This window comes from Condylura cristata, unplaced genomic scaffold (assembly GCF_000260355.1).
Source record: "Condylura cristata isolate star-nosed mole 26May11 unplaced genomic scaffold, ConCri1.0 scaffold00007, whole genome shotgun sequence".
Classification (NCBI taxonomy): domain Eukaryota; kingdom Metazoa; phylum Chordata; class Mammalia; order Eulipotyphla; family Talpidae; genus Condylura; species Condylura cristata.
In genome coordinates, this window is record NW_004567108.1 from 1078371 (window position 1) to 1093198 (window position 14828).

The following is a 14828-nucleotide window of genomic DNA, read 5'->3' on the forward strand; positions in this document are numbered from 1 at the left end:
CAGGGCAGCAGGGAGGGTTTGGGGGTACCTTCACAGCCGTTCAAGGAGGTATCCACACAGGCAAGGAAGAAACCCTCGACATCACACCACTGAGCCGACGAGCTGCTCCTCTGACCCCAGGCATGCGGCCAGCACCGGCCCGTGTCCCCTTCCAGCCTGTCCCACAGAGCCCAGGCCCGTCCACACCTTCTACAGAAGGTGTAGAGCCCCATGGGGCGTTACTCTCCCAGGGAGCTTGAGCTCCTGGCTAATCTGCACTTGGCCTGGCTGCCATATGTCCTTTTCTCGATTTGACTTCAAAAACTGGGCATGCTTTCCGGCAAGCATGAACTCCCTGAAGATCGCCTGCCCCCCCCACATCTCAGGGGTGCCCGACTTTCCCCACCTGCCCAGCTCAGAGCACCGCCCTCTGCTGTTGCATCCGCCCATCTGTGGGCATCAGAGCCGACTAGGGAAGGACGGGCCTCCCTCTCCCCTCCTGGAGGGGCCTGAAGGGTGGGGGCAGGAGGAGGAAGGGTGCCCGCTGCACGGAGGGTGTGCCCCCCGGAGGAGGGAGGAAGGCAGGACTGAGGAGTCTGCCCGTGGCATCAGCGTCCGCTTCCCTTCCCATGCTGCTCCAGTGAGATCGCCGGAGGAATGTCCAGGCCCCCGGGTGCTGAGGGAGGGCCATGTAAACCGGCGGGGCGGGGGGCGGGGGGGGACTCTGCTGCGGACGGTTTCCATTCGCCGACTGCCCTGTGCTCTCTGCCTGGCAAACCGGCCAGCCATGAGAAAGGTTTGTGCACTCGTAAACTCACAGTAACAGCAGTGGTGAGCACAGTAGCGACAGGGATGAAAACAACAGCAGCAGCAGTAATAGCAGGCACCCTAGACTTGAGGAGCTCTTCAGAGCTTCCAGAGTGTTTCCAACTGCACTTGCGGCTTCCTTCCTTCCAACGACCCTGCAGATTTGTAGGTGATCACTGCCAGGGCCACATCTTTCAAGTTCCCGTGATTTTAAGTCAAGATTCAAGGGTGCATTGAAAATGAAACAGCTTTATCAGCACAGAGAAGGGGCTTATGTAACCCTCTCTGATCACCTCAGGAGGGGAAGCACCTTCCTGGGTGCAAGAAGCCCCTAGCGCAAGGATGTGATATGGGGCCCGGACCCCATTGCCCAACACAGCCGGAGGGGAGCAGGCAGCTGGGAGCAGCCAGCACAAGCCCCGCCAGGCTCGGGGCTCCCGGCAACGCGCGACCTCCCACAGCTGTTTCAATCTCGTTTCTTTTCCTTCTGGCTGGAATTTTAATCAGCCTGAGCATCAGTTAGTGATTCTTATCCATTTGATTAAAACACTAAGTCACTGCGGCAGTCACAAATTGGATTTTTCCCTTGGCCCTGAATGCGCCGCAGTGATGAAATCCACAACTTCCAGCCCCCAGATGACATGTACAGTGTGAAAGCCAAGAAGGCCGCTGTCTCCGGCCGATGCCTGCCCGCGAGGCACCCAGGAGCTGTGCATCCCCGAGCAGAGCCGTGCTGGAGAGCGGGAGATTGAATGTCAGGTGCAATCCAACCTCGTTTCTTTAAAAGCAGTCACGGCTTTTATTACTAGGATGAAATCATATCCCACACACCAATCTAATCAACTCCTTAAGCTTATACAGAGTCCTCTTGAAAAGGGCTGCATTTATAGCCGCTGCCCAGGGGCCAAATGATTCCCATCTACAACCCAAGGGAGAAAGCGCAGTGAAGATTAAAAACAAGGCCAAGGACTCCAGTTCACATGCGATTACGCTTTACAGATGCTGATTATCACAAAGTCAGAATGTAAAAATTAGACAGTAAGGTGAGCACCCCAACCTGTGCTTTCAAATAGGCAGGAGGGTGACCGCTCACTGCCACTCTGGGGCTCCCCTCTTGCCCTGGACCTCAGCAGACGAGGTTGGGTTGGTGTTGCTGGTGGCCGTGGTGGGTTAGCAGTCCTAGCTGGCAGCAGGCCTGTGCACCGTTCCCTCCATTCGCTTTGCCAAGATGAAAGGAGCCCCGTGGCAAAGGATTCAGGAGGATCAAGCCACAGCAGCAAATCCCTTACCCGCACAAAGCAAGCCTTGTTGACTGCATCGGAGGATAATGTGAGCTCACATGCCTGGTTTTAGATGTATTCACTCAACAAAAAGGTACTGTTTTCTTAACGTGTCCAGCACTGGCACATGCATAAAGAGAATAGACAAAGATCTATGTCCTCGTAGCTCTCTCCGGTGCATTATAAAAGTACACCTTATAGCTAAAAAGTAACCTAATCATTGATCACACGCGTGTAATCCTCCACCCATGAAACTTCAGCACCACAGGGGCGGACAGCTCCAGGTCCCCAATACAAGACCTTCCAGGCCAAACGGGCCACTGCAACCCCACGGCTGCTTTGTTACCCACAGACCTAAGCTGGCATGGCGGCCGTCAGTGCCCCAGGGCACGCCTCGAGTCTCCAGGGGGCTGATGCCCAGTCTTCCTCGGTGGTAACCTGTATGGCATGGATCCCCTCCAGTGAAACGCTCTCCAGCCCCTCACTTCTGTTTTCTCGAATCAGCTCCTGTATTGGTCAATGCGACACAGATGAACTGAATTGATGGATTCATCGATCAGTAGAACGACTGATCGATAGATAGGCAGGAAGGTGAGGGCGGGAAAGAGAGTTGGGTGATAAGGAACTGACTCATGCATGCTCTCCTGGAGGCTGGGGATGACGATGCAGGAAAGTCGGCAGTATTATTCCAGTCCAAGCTAAGGGTTAAGAACAAGGAGAGTTGATGGTGTCAGTCTCAGGGAAACTGCAGAACCAGTGTCCAGCTCAAATGGTCAAGCAGGCCCTCCTGCAGCGGGGCGGGGCAGGGCTCCCCCTCAGAGCCCGCGTCCCTTGCAGCAGGCCACGCTGCGAAGCAGGTGTGGGAGAGGCCCCGCCTGCACTTGGCCCAGGCGCCTTCTGGAAGTTCACTTCTGCCCCACTTGCGTAAAAATGTTTGTGCTCCAGTTTGAAAAGTGGCATGTGCAAGTTGTTTTTGATAAAAGTGCAACCTGGAGGCAAGATGTCTCTCTCCTGCCGACCTGTCTTCCCTTCCTCTCACCTGCGGCGGCCCTGGCTCGCGCCCGCACCAGTCTAGGCCACTTCTGCAGACAGAATCTACCGCTCCCATCTGGGGGGCGGGCTGGGACGACGGGGGCAGCCGGGGCGAGGCCTGTGCCTCTGGGGGCGTCGCCCACTGCCCCCTCGCAGGCACAGGGAGGGCGCCGCCCCCGCGGGAGGGTCCTGGCCGCTCCCTGCATCTGCGCACCCCAGCTTTGGAGCCAGGAACAAAGGCCTGGCAGTAGCTGGCGCTAGGTCCTTCCGTGTTATACTCACTCACAAGTCCAGTCCAGCTGTCCGTGGCTACAGAACGGATGACCTGAGGCTCAGCAGCTGAAAGTGACTCATTGAGTCTGTCACTCCTCTGCGGGGGGGGAGGGGTGCGGGGGAAGGTACGGGAGGAGGGGGAAGGCAGGCCCGGCTGCTCGAGGCACGGGAGAGCCGCGCGACGGGGTCCCTTTCCCAGACGGCGCCCCGCCCCCCCGGGCTGCCAGGCCGCGTGGCTGCTGGGGCCCCACAACGGGGCTCTTCGGCCGTACAGAAGGGCCGGGCTCGCTCGATGCCCCGCGGGGCAGGGGAGGCGGTACCCGTCGCCAGGCCGGCACCAGACACGGCTGCACGCCCTGCTGAGGCGGCTTCCAGGCTTCTGCTGTTGCTTGTGGTCTTACCTGTCCATTCACCCACAAATTCCCTCACACCCGTCTTGCAAACACACCGAGGCCGAGCCCAGCCACGAGCGGGCGCAGCCGCGGGCTCTCCCAGCGGCCATCCCCGGGCTGCTGGCAGACACAGAACAGTGGCCTGTCCAGGAGGCACCGTCCTCGTAGGGGCCGCAGGCAGGAGAGGCCTGCGCGGCGCTCCGCCCGCCGTCTCCGGCCTCCTGGCAGGCTCGCCGGCCCCGCGGCGCCCTCCGCTCCCGGCAGCCCTCACTCGGGCCCAGCCGCTTTTTAAAAATTCAACACAGATTAAGCGAACAAGGATTGGGTGGGGCGTGACAGGACGCAGGCCCCGCGCCAGGGGCAGCGGGGCGAGCACCTGTGTGGACGCCGCCGGGTGCGGGCGCTGGGCCTGGGCGGGGCGAGCCCGAGGGCGTGCCCCAGCGCCCGTGCGTGCCCCCCGTCCGCACGTGTGTCCTGGGCGTGTCAGCTGGCGAGCCAGCCCCTCCTCCGCACACTCGCCAGAAACCCCCCTGCTGTAAGGGCGCTGGGGACAGGGGACGCCGTCACGCGCCCTGAGGGACGCTTGGCATCGTGCTCCGCATGTTCGCCAGGCCCCTGTGCTTCGCGGGAGCTCTCCTAGAAAGGGGTGCTGACGGCCTGGCGTTTGTGAGCTGACGAGACAAGACAAGAAACAGAGCAGCCGGGAAATCAAAGAGCAGAGCGAGCTGCGCTGCGGCCAGGCAGAGTGCCCGTCCCCGAGGCCCACAGAAGGCGCTCGTGGGCTGACCGCAGGCTGACTCAGACCCCAGAAGCAGCCGCAGCCAGGCCAGGCGGGAAGGGCGGCGGGAGGGAGCTGTCCGTGGTGCTAGAACAGGCGGGAGGCGAGCCCAGCAGGCTTGGCCTGCAGAGCAGGAAAGCGGGTCCCCAGTCCCAAGCAGCCTGTGGTCTGGATCACAGCAGCTACTGAGGCCGGAGGCCGGAGTCGGGAATGGCGGTTGTCCCTGGAGGGGGGGGGCAGAGAGGACAGCACCGGCGTGAGGCTGCTCCGGGGAGTCGGCAAGAGCCCTGGGTGCATGGGTGGGGGCTCGGTCCCTGAGCCCCCGGGTCCTGAGCGGGGCCACGCCCTGCCCCCTTCCCCTTGGGCCCTCTCCTTCCTCCGCAGGCAGCATGGGGCAGGCCTGGCCCTGCGGCCCCCTGGGCTTCTCGCTGGCCGTGAGGAAAGCCTGCCTCGGGGGAAGCCCCTGGGAGAAGGCGGGGAGGTGCTGAGTGCTCTGACCAGTCAAGTGAGTCGTCCAAGACAGGCCCAGAGAGCCCCAGGCAGGGGCAAGGGCGTCAGCACCGGCTAGCGGCCACTGCCCGGCACGGAGCAGGGCACTTCTCCAGGAAATGCGTCTATTGGCTCAAGCAACTGATGAGTCTCTTCCCCTCAGCGGTGGGTGGCGAGGGGATGACAGACAGAGGCAGGGAGGTGGCGACCAAGACCTGGTGCGTAAAACACTCGGCTAGCAGGCCCGCCGGCTGCGGGTGAGGCGAAGACGCGGCTGCACGCTCCCGCGCCCGCAGAATGGGCTTAGGGAATTAGCGCCCCAAATAAAGTTCCAGGTATTTTACACTCATTCTGTTCACTGTCAAACGTTTTAGTGCACATTCACTGCAAAAGACAGCGCCTTTGGAGTCTCTCCCAAGAGGCCTGGACCACTAAACCTAGAAATGAGACTCAGGCAGGGAAGGGCTGGGGCTTCCGGGCGCTTCCGGGGCTCCTGGGGCTGGGGGGGGGTGCGGGGGGAGGATAAAGCCACAGCCGCTCCATCCGCGAGGACCCAGCCCAGGGCCGACCCGGGAGCTGAGCCGGGGAGCCTCCCCAGCACGAGCCTCCTGTCACCGGAACGTCACCCCAAGCAGAGAGAGCCACGGACGGGGCTCAGCCGGGAGTCGGGTTCTGAGTTTGGCATCGTTAGCGGCAGGTCCACGAGCCACGCTCCGCAGCGCCACGCCGGCCTGCAGGGCTGCCGCCGGCACTATCCATCCACGGAAGCTGCTAGAGGCGGAGCTGGGTGCCAGGGAGCTAACAGTAGCCGCTGTGTGCCACAGCTGGAGGAGGCGGCGAGCGCTGCAGAGACCGGGAGCTGGCGCCAGCTCACAAAAGCTGCTCACTCACCTGCACGTCGCTTGAGTCTTCCTGACGAGTTTTGGTTGGTTTGGTTTCGGTTTATTTTTTTTGATCACGTAAAACAGCAGCAGACAGACACCAGAAAGAACGAGAAGACGGGACGCGCGGGCCACAGCGCCTCCCTGCGGCCCCGCCGCGGCTGCAGGCCCAGGCGGCTCGCCATGGCCTCCGCTGCCCACTGCCCTCCGCGGCTCAGCGCCACCATGCTACGCGGCGCAGCTGGTCCGTCCCGGCACCCTCGGCCGAGCAGGCACCGCCGCCAGGCCCCGCAGAGAGTATCAGCCGGGCCTGCGCCCTGGGGCTGGCGAGGGGGAGGGACCGTGCTGAGCTGAGCTCGTCTGGCCGCCCCGCCCACACGGGCCGCGCTGCCGCTCCAGCCACTGCCCCTTGGCCGTGGTGTTCCTACTGGGATGAAGCCAGAGGGTCTCCAAGGCCCCCGGAGGAAGTGCTGACCGGCCCGGCACCGCCCTTCTGAGCCCCGTCTGCAAACAGACTCCTGAGCCTGCTTCAGGCGCTGCCTCCCCGCCGGGACTGGGCACCGAGGCCGGCTGCCGGGCTGGGAGCCTGGGCCTCGCGAGGGCATGTCCAGCCTGCCCGGCTGGGGCCCGTTTCTGGAAGGGCTGGGAGTGGACGAGGCCAATTTTCTTAGCGCTCACCTTGTACCCCGGCTCTGGGGGCCGGGGCACCGCAACGCGGGCTCTTGCGGCACCCGCACGGCATGCCTTTCCGCAGCCTGGCACAGCCATCTCGACTGGCGCCTGCACCACCGCTCCCACCGCCCCGCGAGCTGGCCTAGAGCACCCCACTGACCCCACGCAGCAGGCGGCACGTCAGCAATGGGGTGCTCGGGGCGGGCGAGGCTCTGCGCACACGGCCACGCCGACGGCTGAGGCAGCGTCACGGCCCGGTGGCCACGAGCTCTGGGCCCCACGCTGCACACACCGTCCCGGAGGGCGCCCCGAGAGCCGCCCGCGTGCACCAGCAGGCTACAGGGACCGGCGGCCTGGGGCGCCGCCTGCACGCCCGGGGACCCCGCTTTGGCCTCCTCGCACCAGGGTGACCGGGGCCGTGCAGGATCCTGCGTGGGCGGGGAGACGACACAGCGCTGCAAGGGGCGGCGGCACAGGTCGCCGGCTGGCCGGGGGGCGCGGTGACAGCGACGGGGGGCGTCGACGGGACGCCTGCAGGAGGTCTCACGCTACACCACGCTTCTCCTGTGCCAGGTTTCTCTTTTTATTTTAGCTTTGACACCACAATAAAACGGAACAAAGAAAACTACCAGGAGGAACTTTATCGTATTTCTAAGACCAATTTGTCTGGAAATAACCAAACCATCGCACTCACAGCTGTGGGGTTCAGTCCTCTGGAGGTGGCCGGGCAGACGGACGTGCCCGGGGCAGGGCGGCGCAGCCTGCAGGCTCCGACCCTGCCGCCCCCGGCCCCAGGCCAGGCCTGGAGCTGGGGAGGCCGGGACAGCCGGAGGGAGGCCGGACAGCGGCTTCAGGGTCGCTCGCAGCCACGGGCTGCCCGGCGCTCAGGGTGATGCCACAGGGCAGGAGCCCCTTGGGGCGCACTTAGGAAGGGGGGTGGTCCTCCCCTCGGATGCTCCGGTACTTGGCCATGTCTTCTGGAAAGACTTTGGAAAGTTCTTGAATCAACAGACTTTTGAATTTCTAGCAAGAAAAAAAACTACAGTCAAGCTACCTCCGTGGGTGACCTGTCACCGCTTAAACACCACCTCCCACTGACTTGGGGTCCTCCGGGGGAGGGGAACGAGCTTCTCCCAGCACCGCTGACCCTCGGGGCTGCCTCTGGAGGACCCAGGCCTGCGCGGGTAGGGACGCATGTCGCCCACATGCCTGAGCTGAACCTCGAAGAGTGTGGGGCGTCCTTCTTAAAGACGCATCTCATGCACACGGGAGCTGGGGTGCAGTCAGAGGGGCGGGGTGACTCCTCAGAGACAGTGGGGAGCAGAGTGAAACGCACTGCTGAGGGGGGGCTGCAGAGAGACAGGGGGGGTCTGCTGCGCCCTGGGGGTCCCTCCCTGGCCGGGGACGGACTCAGGCCGCAGTGCAGATATGCTGAGACCTAACTGGCCCCCAGGGAGGCCCTCGCTAAGCACCAGCTGGCCACACCGCTCTGCGTGCGCAAGCAGCTGGCACCAGGGCCCCGGGACCTGGGGGCGGCCTGCTCTGGCACTCGTGACTGCCCGCCCCTTCTCGGGGTGCCCGCTGCCCCCTTTCACAGCAGCTAAATACCTGCGATCTCAGTCTTCTCCGGGCCACGCTGGTAGACGGCACAGGCAGCCCACGCGGGCACTCACTGTGTACGTACACCCCAGGAGCGCTGCTGGCGAAGGCCAGACTGGCAGCAGCCGGGCTCCCGGGGCGACGGCACGGAGGGGCCCGCATGCGGGCGGCTGCTCAGCCAGCAGGGCCGGCCCGCTGCACTCGCGGCTGGCTCGTGAGGGCGCCGGGCAGGAGGCGGAGCCACGCCCGAGCCAGGGCTCCCAGCGCGGGGGCAGCGCTCACCTTCATGGTGTCGATCTTGCCCTTGACCTGCTCGTTCTTGGCGAGCGCGCGCTCCAGGCACTCCCTGGTGTAGAGCAGCGGGTTCCGGCCTTGGTCTATGTACCTGCGGGCAGAACACGTGCGTGCACCAACTCCCGGCCGGAGCCGCGGGGAGAAGCCGACCCTCGGCGCGGGGCCCCTCACCCCACCGGGACGGACGTGTCCGGGCTGGCCGACTCGGGGCTCTCGCGCACAGGGCCGGCGCCCGGCGCCAAGGCGGACGGCGAGGCCGGCGCACACAGTCACGGGCCCCGCGCCGGGGCCCTCCCCTGGCCCGCAACGTCAGCTGGAGGACGAGGGCACAGAGGGGCCCGGGGCAGACCCAACCTGAGGGTGGCCTGGAGCCCCAGGAGCAGCTGCCCGAATGCCTTCGAGTCCCCGAGACTTCATCCCGCACCTGCCGCTCCCCCCACCCCCGCCGGGCCGAAGCTGACCAGTTATCAGCGATCAGCCAGACGCGTCATTACAGGGAAGCCGCCACACACTAAAGCCCGTCAGCGCTTTTACTGATACCCCGAGTTACGCGAATGGCAAAAAGGGGAACCCGCAAACTGCAGCCATTCCGCCTTGTTCCTACAGCTCGGGAACGGCTCACGAAAGCAGCAAAATGAGCATCCCCCTCACGCCGGGCCGCCCGCTTCTGAAGCAGACAGCCAGCCCGGGCAGGCGCACCGCTGCCCTGCAACACTGCCCGAGCGCCCGGCGGTCCTGCCGGCGCCCTGCCGCACCGCCCCACCAGCTGGCCTGGCCCACGCTGCTGGACACCGCGTGCGAGGACGCGCTGCAGGACGGCAGGGCCCGACGTTCCAGTGCTCCCAGCGCTGCGCTGACCCTGGCTGCCGGCCCCCCCCTGACTGCCATCGTGGCCCTCACCCAGGCGCTGCAGCGGTGCCACTGCCGGGCCCAGGAATCCACCTCAAGGCTCAAGGGGCACCTTGGCATCTGTCCAGCTCGGTGCCCCAGGCCAGGCCAGCATGCAGAGCAGCAGGAGGGCGCTTCCGTAAAGGCCAAGGAGCTCCTGGCCGCTGGCACACGCCCTGCACCTTCACCCACACTCCCCGCCCCGCCCCCCCCCACCGCCCACCGCCGATGAAGGACTTGGCAGGGTTGATGGCAACGGGGAGAACACGGAACACCAAGGCCGGGGTGAGGGAAGGGCCCCCCCCCAAAGCTGCAGCGCCGGACCTTTCCCTGGGAACCGCTGAGGCCCAGCAGCACCCTAGAGGAGGGCCGGGAACCTGCCCCTTGGAGACATAAAATCCGCCCTTTCCTGTGCCGGGGACCGTGGCTGACGGCCGCCGGCCGCCCAGGCCCCCCCACCCCCATTCGCTCGGTCAACTGGCGCGTGACGGCAAGCAGCCCGCGGCGGCCACCTCTGCCCCTGCCCGGGCGTCTGGCTGGGACACGAGCACCAGCGCGATGTGCTGCGGGAAGTCCTGACTGTCTCTCCGGGAGCCTGCCCCCAGTCATCACGAGGGGGCCCCGGGGGACACCCCCTTCCCCAACACTCCCAGTCCAGAGCCTCCTGTCCAACAAGGTGGGTCCCGCGCACACAGGGGCCAGGCCGCCCACAGTCCGGGAGGCCCCGGCAAGGGCCTTTGAGTGTTTCTGCACAAAGCCGGTGACAGAGCCCACTGCGCCTCTCACCTCTCGAGGAGAGGCCGTCACGAGGCTGTGCTCGCAGCCCAGCCGGGCCTGAGCCCAGGCGAGTCTCGCCTGCCAACCGCCTTCCTGGCATGCAGCCTCCTCCCAACAAGACGACGCTGACTACACTCCTCCCCGAGAACATGAGCTCCGAGAGGACGAGTGCATTTTGTGTTTTCCTCCTGTGCAAGTCCCCCGCGCCCAGCAGCTGCCCCACAGCAGGCAGAAGAAACGCCAGGGGCTGGCCGTCCTCACAGGGCGGCCGCACAAGGCGTCCAGCAGGGAGCCCCAGAACGGCACCTACTCGAACACTTCCAGAGGCACCGTGATGTCGTGCAGCTGCTGCCTGCACTTGTCGATGTCCTGCAGGCCGGTGACAATGAAGTTCCTGGGGGAAAGCGAAAGGGGCATGTGGTCATTCGGAGGACAATTCGGCAGCCCCATCCCCACCCCGGCTTGCCGGAGCCCCACTGTGCCCTGGAACAGCCCTTTGGTGAGCCACAGGATTCCCCAGGAAGCGCTGGAGTTCAGAACACCCAGAACCAGAAACTGCCAATAAGGGGGAGGAGCAGGAACCAAAGCCTCAGAGCAGCTAAGAAAACTAGGAACCGTCAAGACCCGGGTGTGTGGGGACGCCGTGTACACTGAGGGCGCACATGGGCATGGGGTTCCAGCTTAAGGGGGCACCCTCGAGGTCCCAGGGAAGAGAACCAGTGCCCTTGGGGGTTTCAGCTTCCCACTGGAACTCCCGGCTAGCCCACAGCGGGTGTAAGGCAGGAGAGCAACTGGGCTTGCACTCTGTGCCCCTATGGAGGGCTGGGCGCTTCTAGAGCTTTCTGCATGTGTGTTTGCCTTTGGTCACACTCAGGGCACGGCCACCACCACAACTAGCCAGAGACCGTTACCAAAAATGGCAAACACACTTCCTCTCTCACCACCTCCAGGCCGAAGCTCCAGGGGGATCAAGGGGGGAGTCTGGCTCAGGCTCTTTTGTGCCCTGGGGAAGCCCACCTTCCCTCTGGGGACAGGACTGAAGTCCCTGGTCCCCAGAAGCGTTCAGGAAGAAAAACCGGGAGAAGTCACAGTGGCCACCCCCAGCGGCTCAGGTTAGGAGCCTGACCCTGTGATGGAGCCGGAGAGGGGACTGTATGCTGGCCATGGACACACCGCCACAGGGGCCCTCAAGAAAGGGTTTCAGCAAGGCAAAGGGGGAAAGGCGCCTGGGCCAGCCTGGAGTGGGCAGCCCTGGGCGGCTGCTCCAGGGGCCTCCTCCGGAAGCACCCTGTGGGGGGCTGCAGGTCCCCACCAAGCTCCGCTCTGTTACCCGCACCGGGGCTGTTTCCCAAGCCGGCCCCACCCCAACTGCCAGTCAGCCCCCAACCAGTTCCAGTCGCCCCGATCCCACCCCCGGACCCCAACCACGTCCCGGTCCGCCCGGCCCCCACGCCCAGCCCCCACCCCCGACCCCTCCCCGTCCCGGTCCGCCCCGACCCCACCCCGGCCCGACCCCAGCCCCGCTCCCGGGAGACGCCGGGCCTCGGACCGCCACTCACAGCTTCTGGTTGAGCCCGGCCTGGCTGCTGGGCTGGAAGTCGCTGACGATGATGCCGAGCTGCCGGATGTTCTCCACGAACTTCTCCAGGTGCTCCTCCAGGTGGTCGAACTTCTCCGCCATGGCCCCGCAGCGCGCACCGCCCCGGCGCGGCCCCGCTCGCCGCTTCCGGCTTCCGCCCGGCCCCGCCGCCACTTCCGCTTCCTCTGTAGTCGGGGCGGGGCCTGGGCTGTCCGGGGTGGTGGGCGGGGCGGGGCCTGGGGACGTGGGCGGGGCGTGCCTTCTGTGGGCGGGGCGATTCGATGGACGGGACGTGGGCGGGGCTATCTGTGTGGCCCCGCCTCCGCCGTCCCTGGAGGTCCCAGGGGTGAGCCAGGTCCCCCAGGCCTGAGTCCCAAGGACTCCCCTCCGTGCTTTGCGACTCCGCCACCATAGGCCGCGGCAAGTTACCGGGCCCCTGAGTCTCTGCTCTCGTCATTAAAATCGGCGTAATGAGACCCACAGCCACCTGAGGTTAGAACAGGTGACGTAGGGAGGGCAAGCAGGCTGAGCCCGCAGCCCTTGCAAATGCAGCTTGCCCCACGATGAAACTGACTGGGTTGTTTTCTGAAAATGGACATTGCAGGTAGTCGTGTAGGTAATGAAGAAAGCAACACAGGAAAAATATAAGGACAAAAGGAAGACACCCGAAGCCCCTTTCTACCTTCCACCCCCCTCAAGTCATCTTCAAGACCCTGAGACCCACCCTTTCTGCGTGTCTTCAAGCACTGGACCACCGGCCACCAGGAGAAGAGCTAGCTCAGCCCCTTCCCAACAACTCCCCACTGTCCCCATGGGGTGCGGCCACCCCACCTGCTCCCAAGGTGGCCTCTCGCCCAGCCAGGCTCTCTTAGAGCCTCTAGCACTTCGGGGCCACCTGGCCCTGAAAGGCAGCTCAAGCTGGTCTGCAGACCCCACAGTGACTGGACGCCCAGGTGAGGGAGTTAGGCTGGACATCTCCCAAAAGCCCCGGCCACGGGGCATCTAGTGGAAACCTGCCAGGCCCTTCCCCTCACCGCCCCCCCAAGAGTGCAGCATCTTCGCCATCACCCACCTGCATGAAACCCCCAACAGAGGAAGTCTCCCCATCCTCAGTAAGCATCAGGCCGGCCTTTTTTTTTTTTAAGATTTATTTATACATACAGAACTGGGGTACAGGCCAGAGGTGCAGGGGCAGTGAGAGGATTCCGCAGAGACAGAGTGGGGCGCAGAACAGGCAGATCGATGAAGTACACTGCTGAGGGGAGCAGCGGGGAGACAGGAGAGGTCTGCTGCGCCCTGTGGGTCACCTTACCGGGGATCAGGGCGACTGCGGCAGCCTGCGAGCTGCCGAGCTGCTGCGTCCTGACCCGCTGCACCCCCAGGGAGGGCCAGGCCAGCCTTGCTTTCCTTCAAATGCAATGAGCTCTCACTTCCTCTGACTCTTGCTTCTAACCACCTCCCACTCAGCTCTTCTTTCCCTAATGACTGTCACCTCCCTCACCCCTCCTGCCAAGTGTAATAAAACAATACCCTGGGGGTTCCCTAGAAAGAAGAACCTTGTTGTGAAGGGCTGTTCCGAAACAGTGGGATCCCTGGTCACATCACTTACTAGTGCTCCAGCGAGTCCTCCTCCCTGCCTGGCCCCCCTTCCTCCTCGAGCCACAGCAGTCATCAGCTGCCCTCTTCAGTGCCAGGCCAAACAGAAGGCCCCTTTTAAGTGACCTCCAGGCCTCGCCAGCTGTGACCCATGGGAGCCAGGGCAGGGGACTTGTCCCACTCGCTGAGTCAGGGACCCCGTGGCAGCCCACTGGCGGCAGAAGCCTCTTCCCCTGGAATGCACAGACCCTTGGGCACAGATACCTTCCTCCCAGGCGAAGGACAATTGGGGGGGGGGGTCCAAAGCAAGGTGGAATGAAATATTTAGCGAAAGGGAAAAAGGTGGTTTGGGGAGCGTCAGGCCAGGAACCCCCCAGGGCAGCCAACTTCACAAGGGAGAGTCCGGCCCTCTGTGGTGCGGCTGTTGCATCTTGAACACGGAGGGGCATCTCCAGACGCATAAAGAGGGAAGCGTGGAGACATGAACACAGTCCCCACCACAGAGAGCCAAGAAAAGGAGAATAAGCAAAGAGAGGAGCAAACATGGAAGATAAAAGCACGGGAAGGCGGAGAAACAGAGGCCACCAGCCCCGGAAGGCAATAAATGCCCTGAAAGAAAGCCCTGGAGGAGAGTAGTTTGAGTTTCCTTCTTCTTTTATCTGCTGTGTTTTTTCAAAGACACAACTAAAACTAGCTCCGGACAGCTAAAGGGACAGGGTAGGATCAGAGGTGCTTGGAACAACCTCTGCGGCGGGCGGTTGGTGCAAGTTGACAGACGTCTAAGGAGACGTGGATAATCAGAGGAGGGCCCGCCCGAGCGGTGGGCTGGTGTGGCTCTGTGCCACTGACTGCATGGTCTTCTGCTGCCCGGCGCCAAAGCCACACGTTCTGAAGGAACATTCCAAACCCATAGTCACAGCAGCAGGTCTGAACTACTCTATCAGGAAATTATCAGGCAGGTGGACAAAAATACATGAGAAGAATTGAATAATATAATTAGCAGGTGTGGTCGCTGAGAAACCATGAGTCCCGAGGACAGTCATCGCCGAGCATATATGAGACATTTGTAAAAATATGGCCATTCAGTCCTCCGTGGTGGCGCACCGGGGCAAGTCTCAGCACTAGAACACTGACGCTACCACAGCCGCCGCAGCCCCTGCAGCACGAGTTCGATCCTGGCCTGAGAGTGACCCACGGGGCACAGCAGACCCCTCCTGTCTCCCCGCTGCCCCCTCGGCAGTGGGTTTCAGTGGGCCCGCTGTTCTGCTCCCCACTCTGTCTCTGGGGAGTCTTCTCACACACACCCCCCATCCTCTATACTTCTGGTCTACACCCTAACTCTTGTATGCATAAATAAATCAAATAGATCTTTTTTAAAATAGCCATTAACTAAACCACAAAAGAGGCTTCAGCAGATTCCAAATTCTGGCACCTAAGTGGGCTTTTCTGACCTCAGTGTAGTTGAAAACCAAACACAACTGACGATCTGGGTGCACAGAGACCCAGCCCGCC

General features: G+C 63.4%; 1 protein-coding gene across 1 annotated transcript; it reads right to left on the reverse strand.

Annotated features, from left to right (window-relative positions):
* Window positions 1–7145: 7145 nt before the first annotated feature.
* Window positions 7146–11877, reverse strand: MED10 (mediator complex subunit 10). Its single transcript, XM_004678053.2, has 4 exons — window positions 11701–11877; window positions 10452–10535; window positions 8465–8567; window positions 7146–7606 (listed from the first exon to the last, which is right to left on the reverse strand). Exons 1-4 carry the CDS (start codon window positions 11820–11822, stop codon window positions 7508–7510), a joined length of 408 nt encoding a protein of 135 aa, XP_004678110.1. The 5' UTR covers window positions 11823–11877; the 3' UTR covers window positions 7146–7507.
* Window positions 11878–14828: the final 2951 nt, after the last annotated feature.

Coding starts and splice junctions, on each gene's coding strand:
- MED10 (XM_004678053.2), bottom strand. CDS start 11,822: ATGGCGGAGAAGTTCGACCACCTGGAGGAGCACCTGGAGAAGTTCGTG. Junction 10,536..11,700: donor GCCGGGCTCAACCAGAAGCT/GTGAGTGGCGGT, acceptor GCTTTCCCCCAG/GAACTTCATTGTCACCGGCC. Junction 7,607..8,464: donor GCAAGATCGACACCATGAAG/GTGAGCGCTGCC, acceptor TTTTCTTGCTAG/AAATTCAAAAGTCTGTTGAT.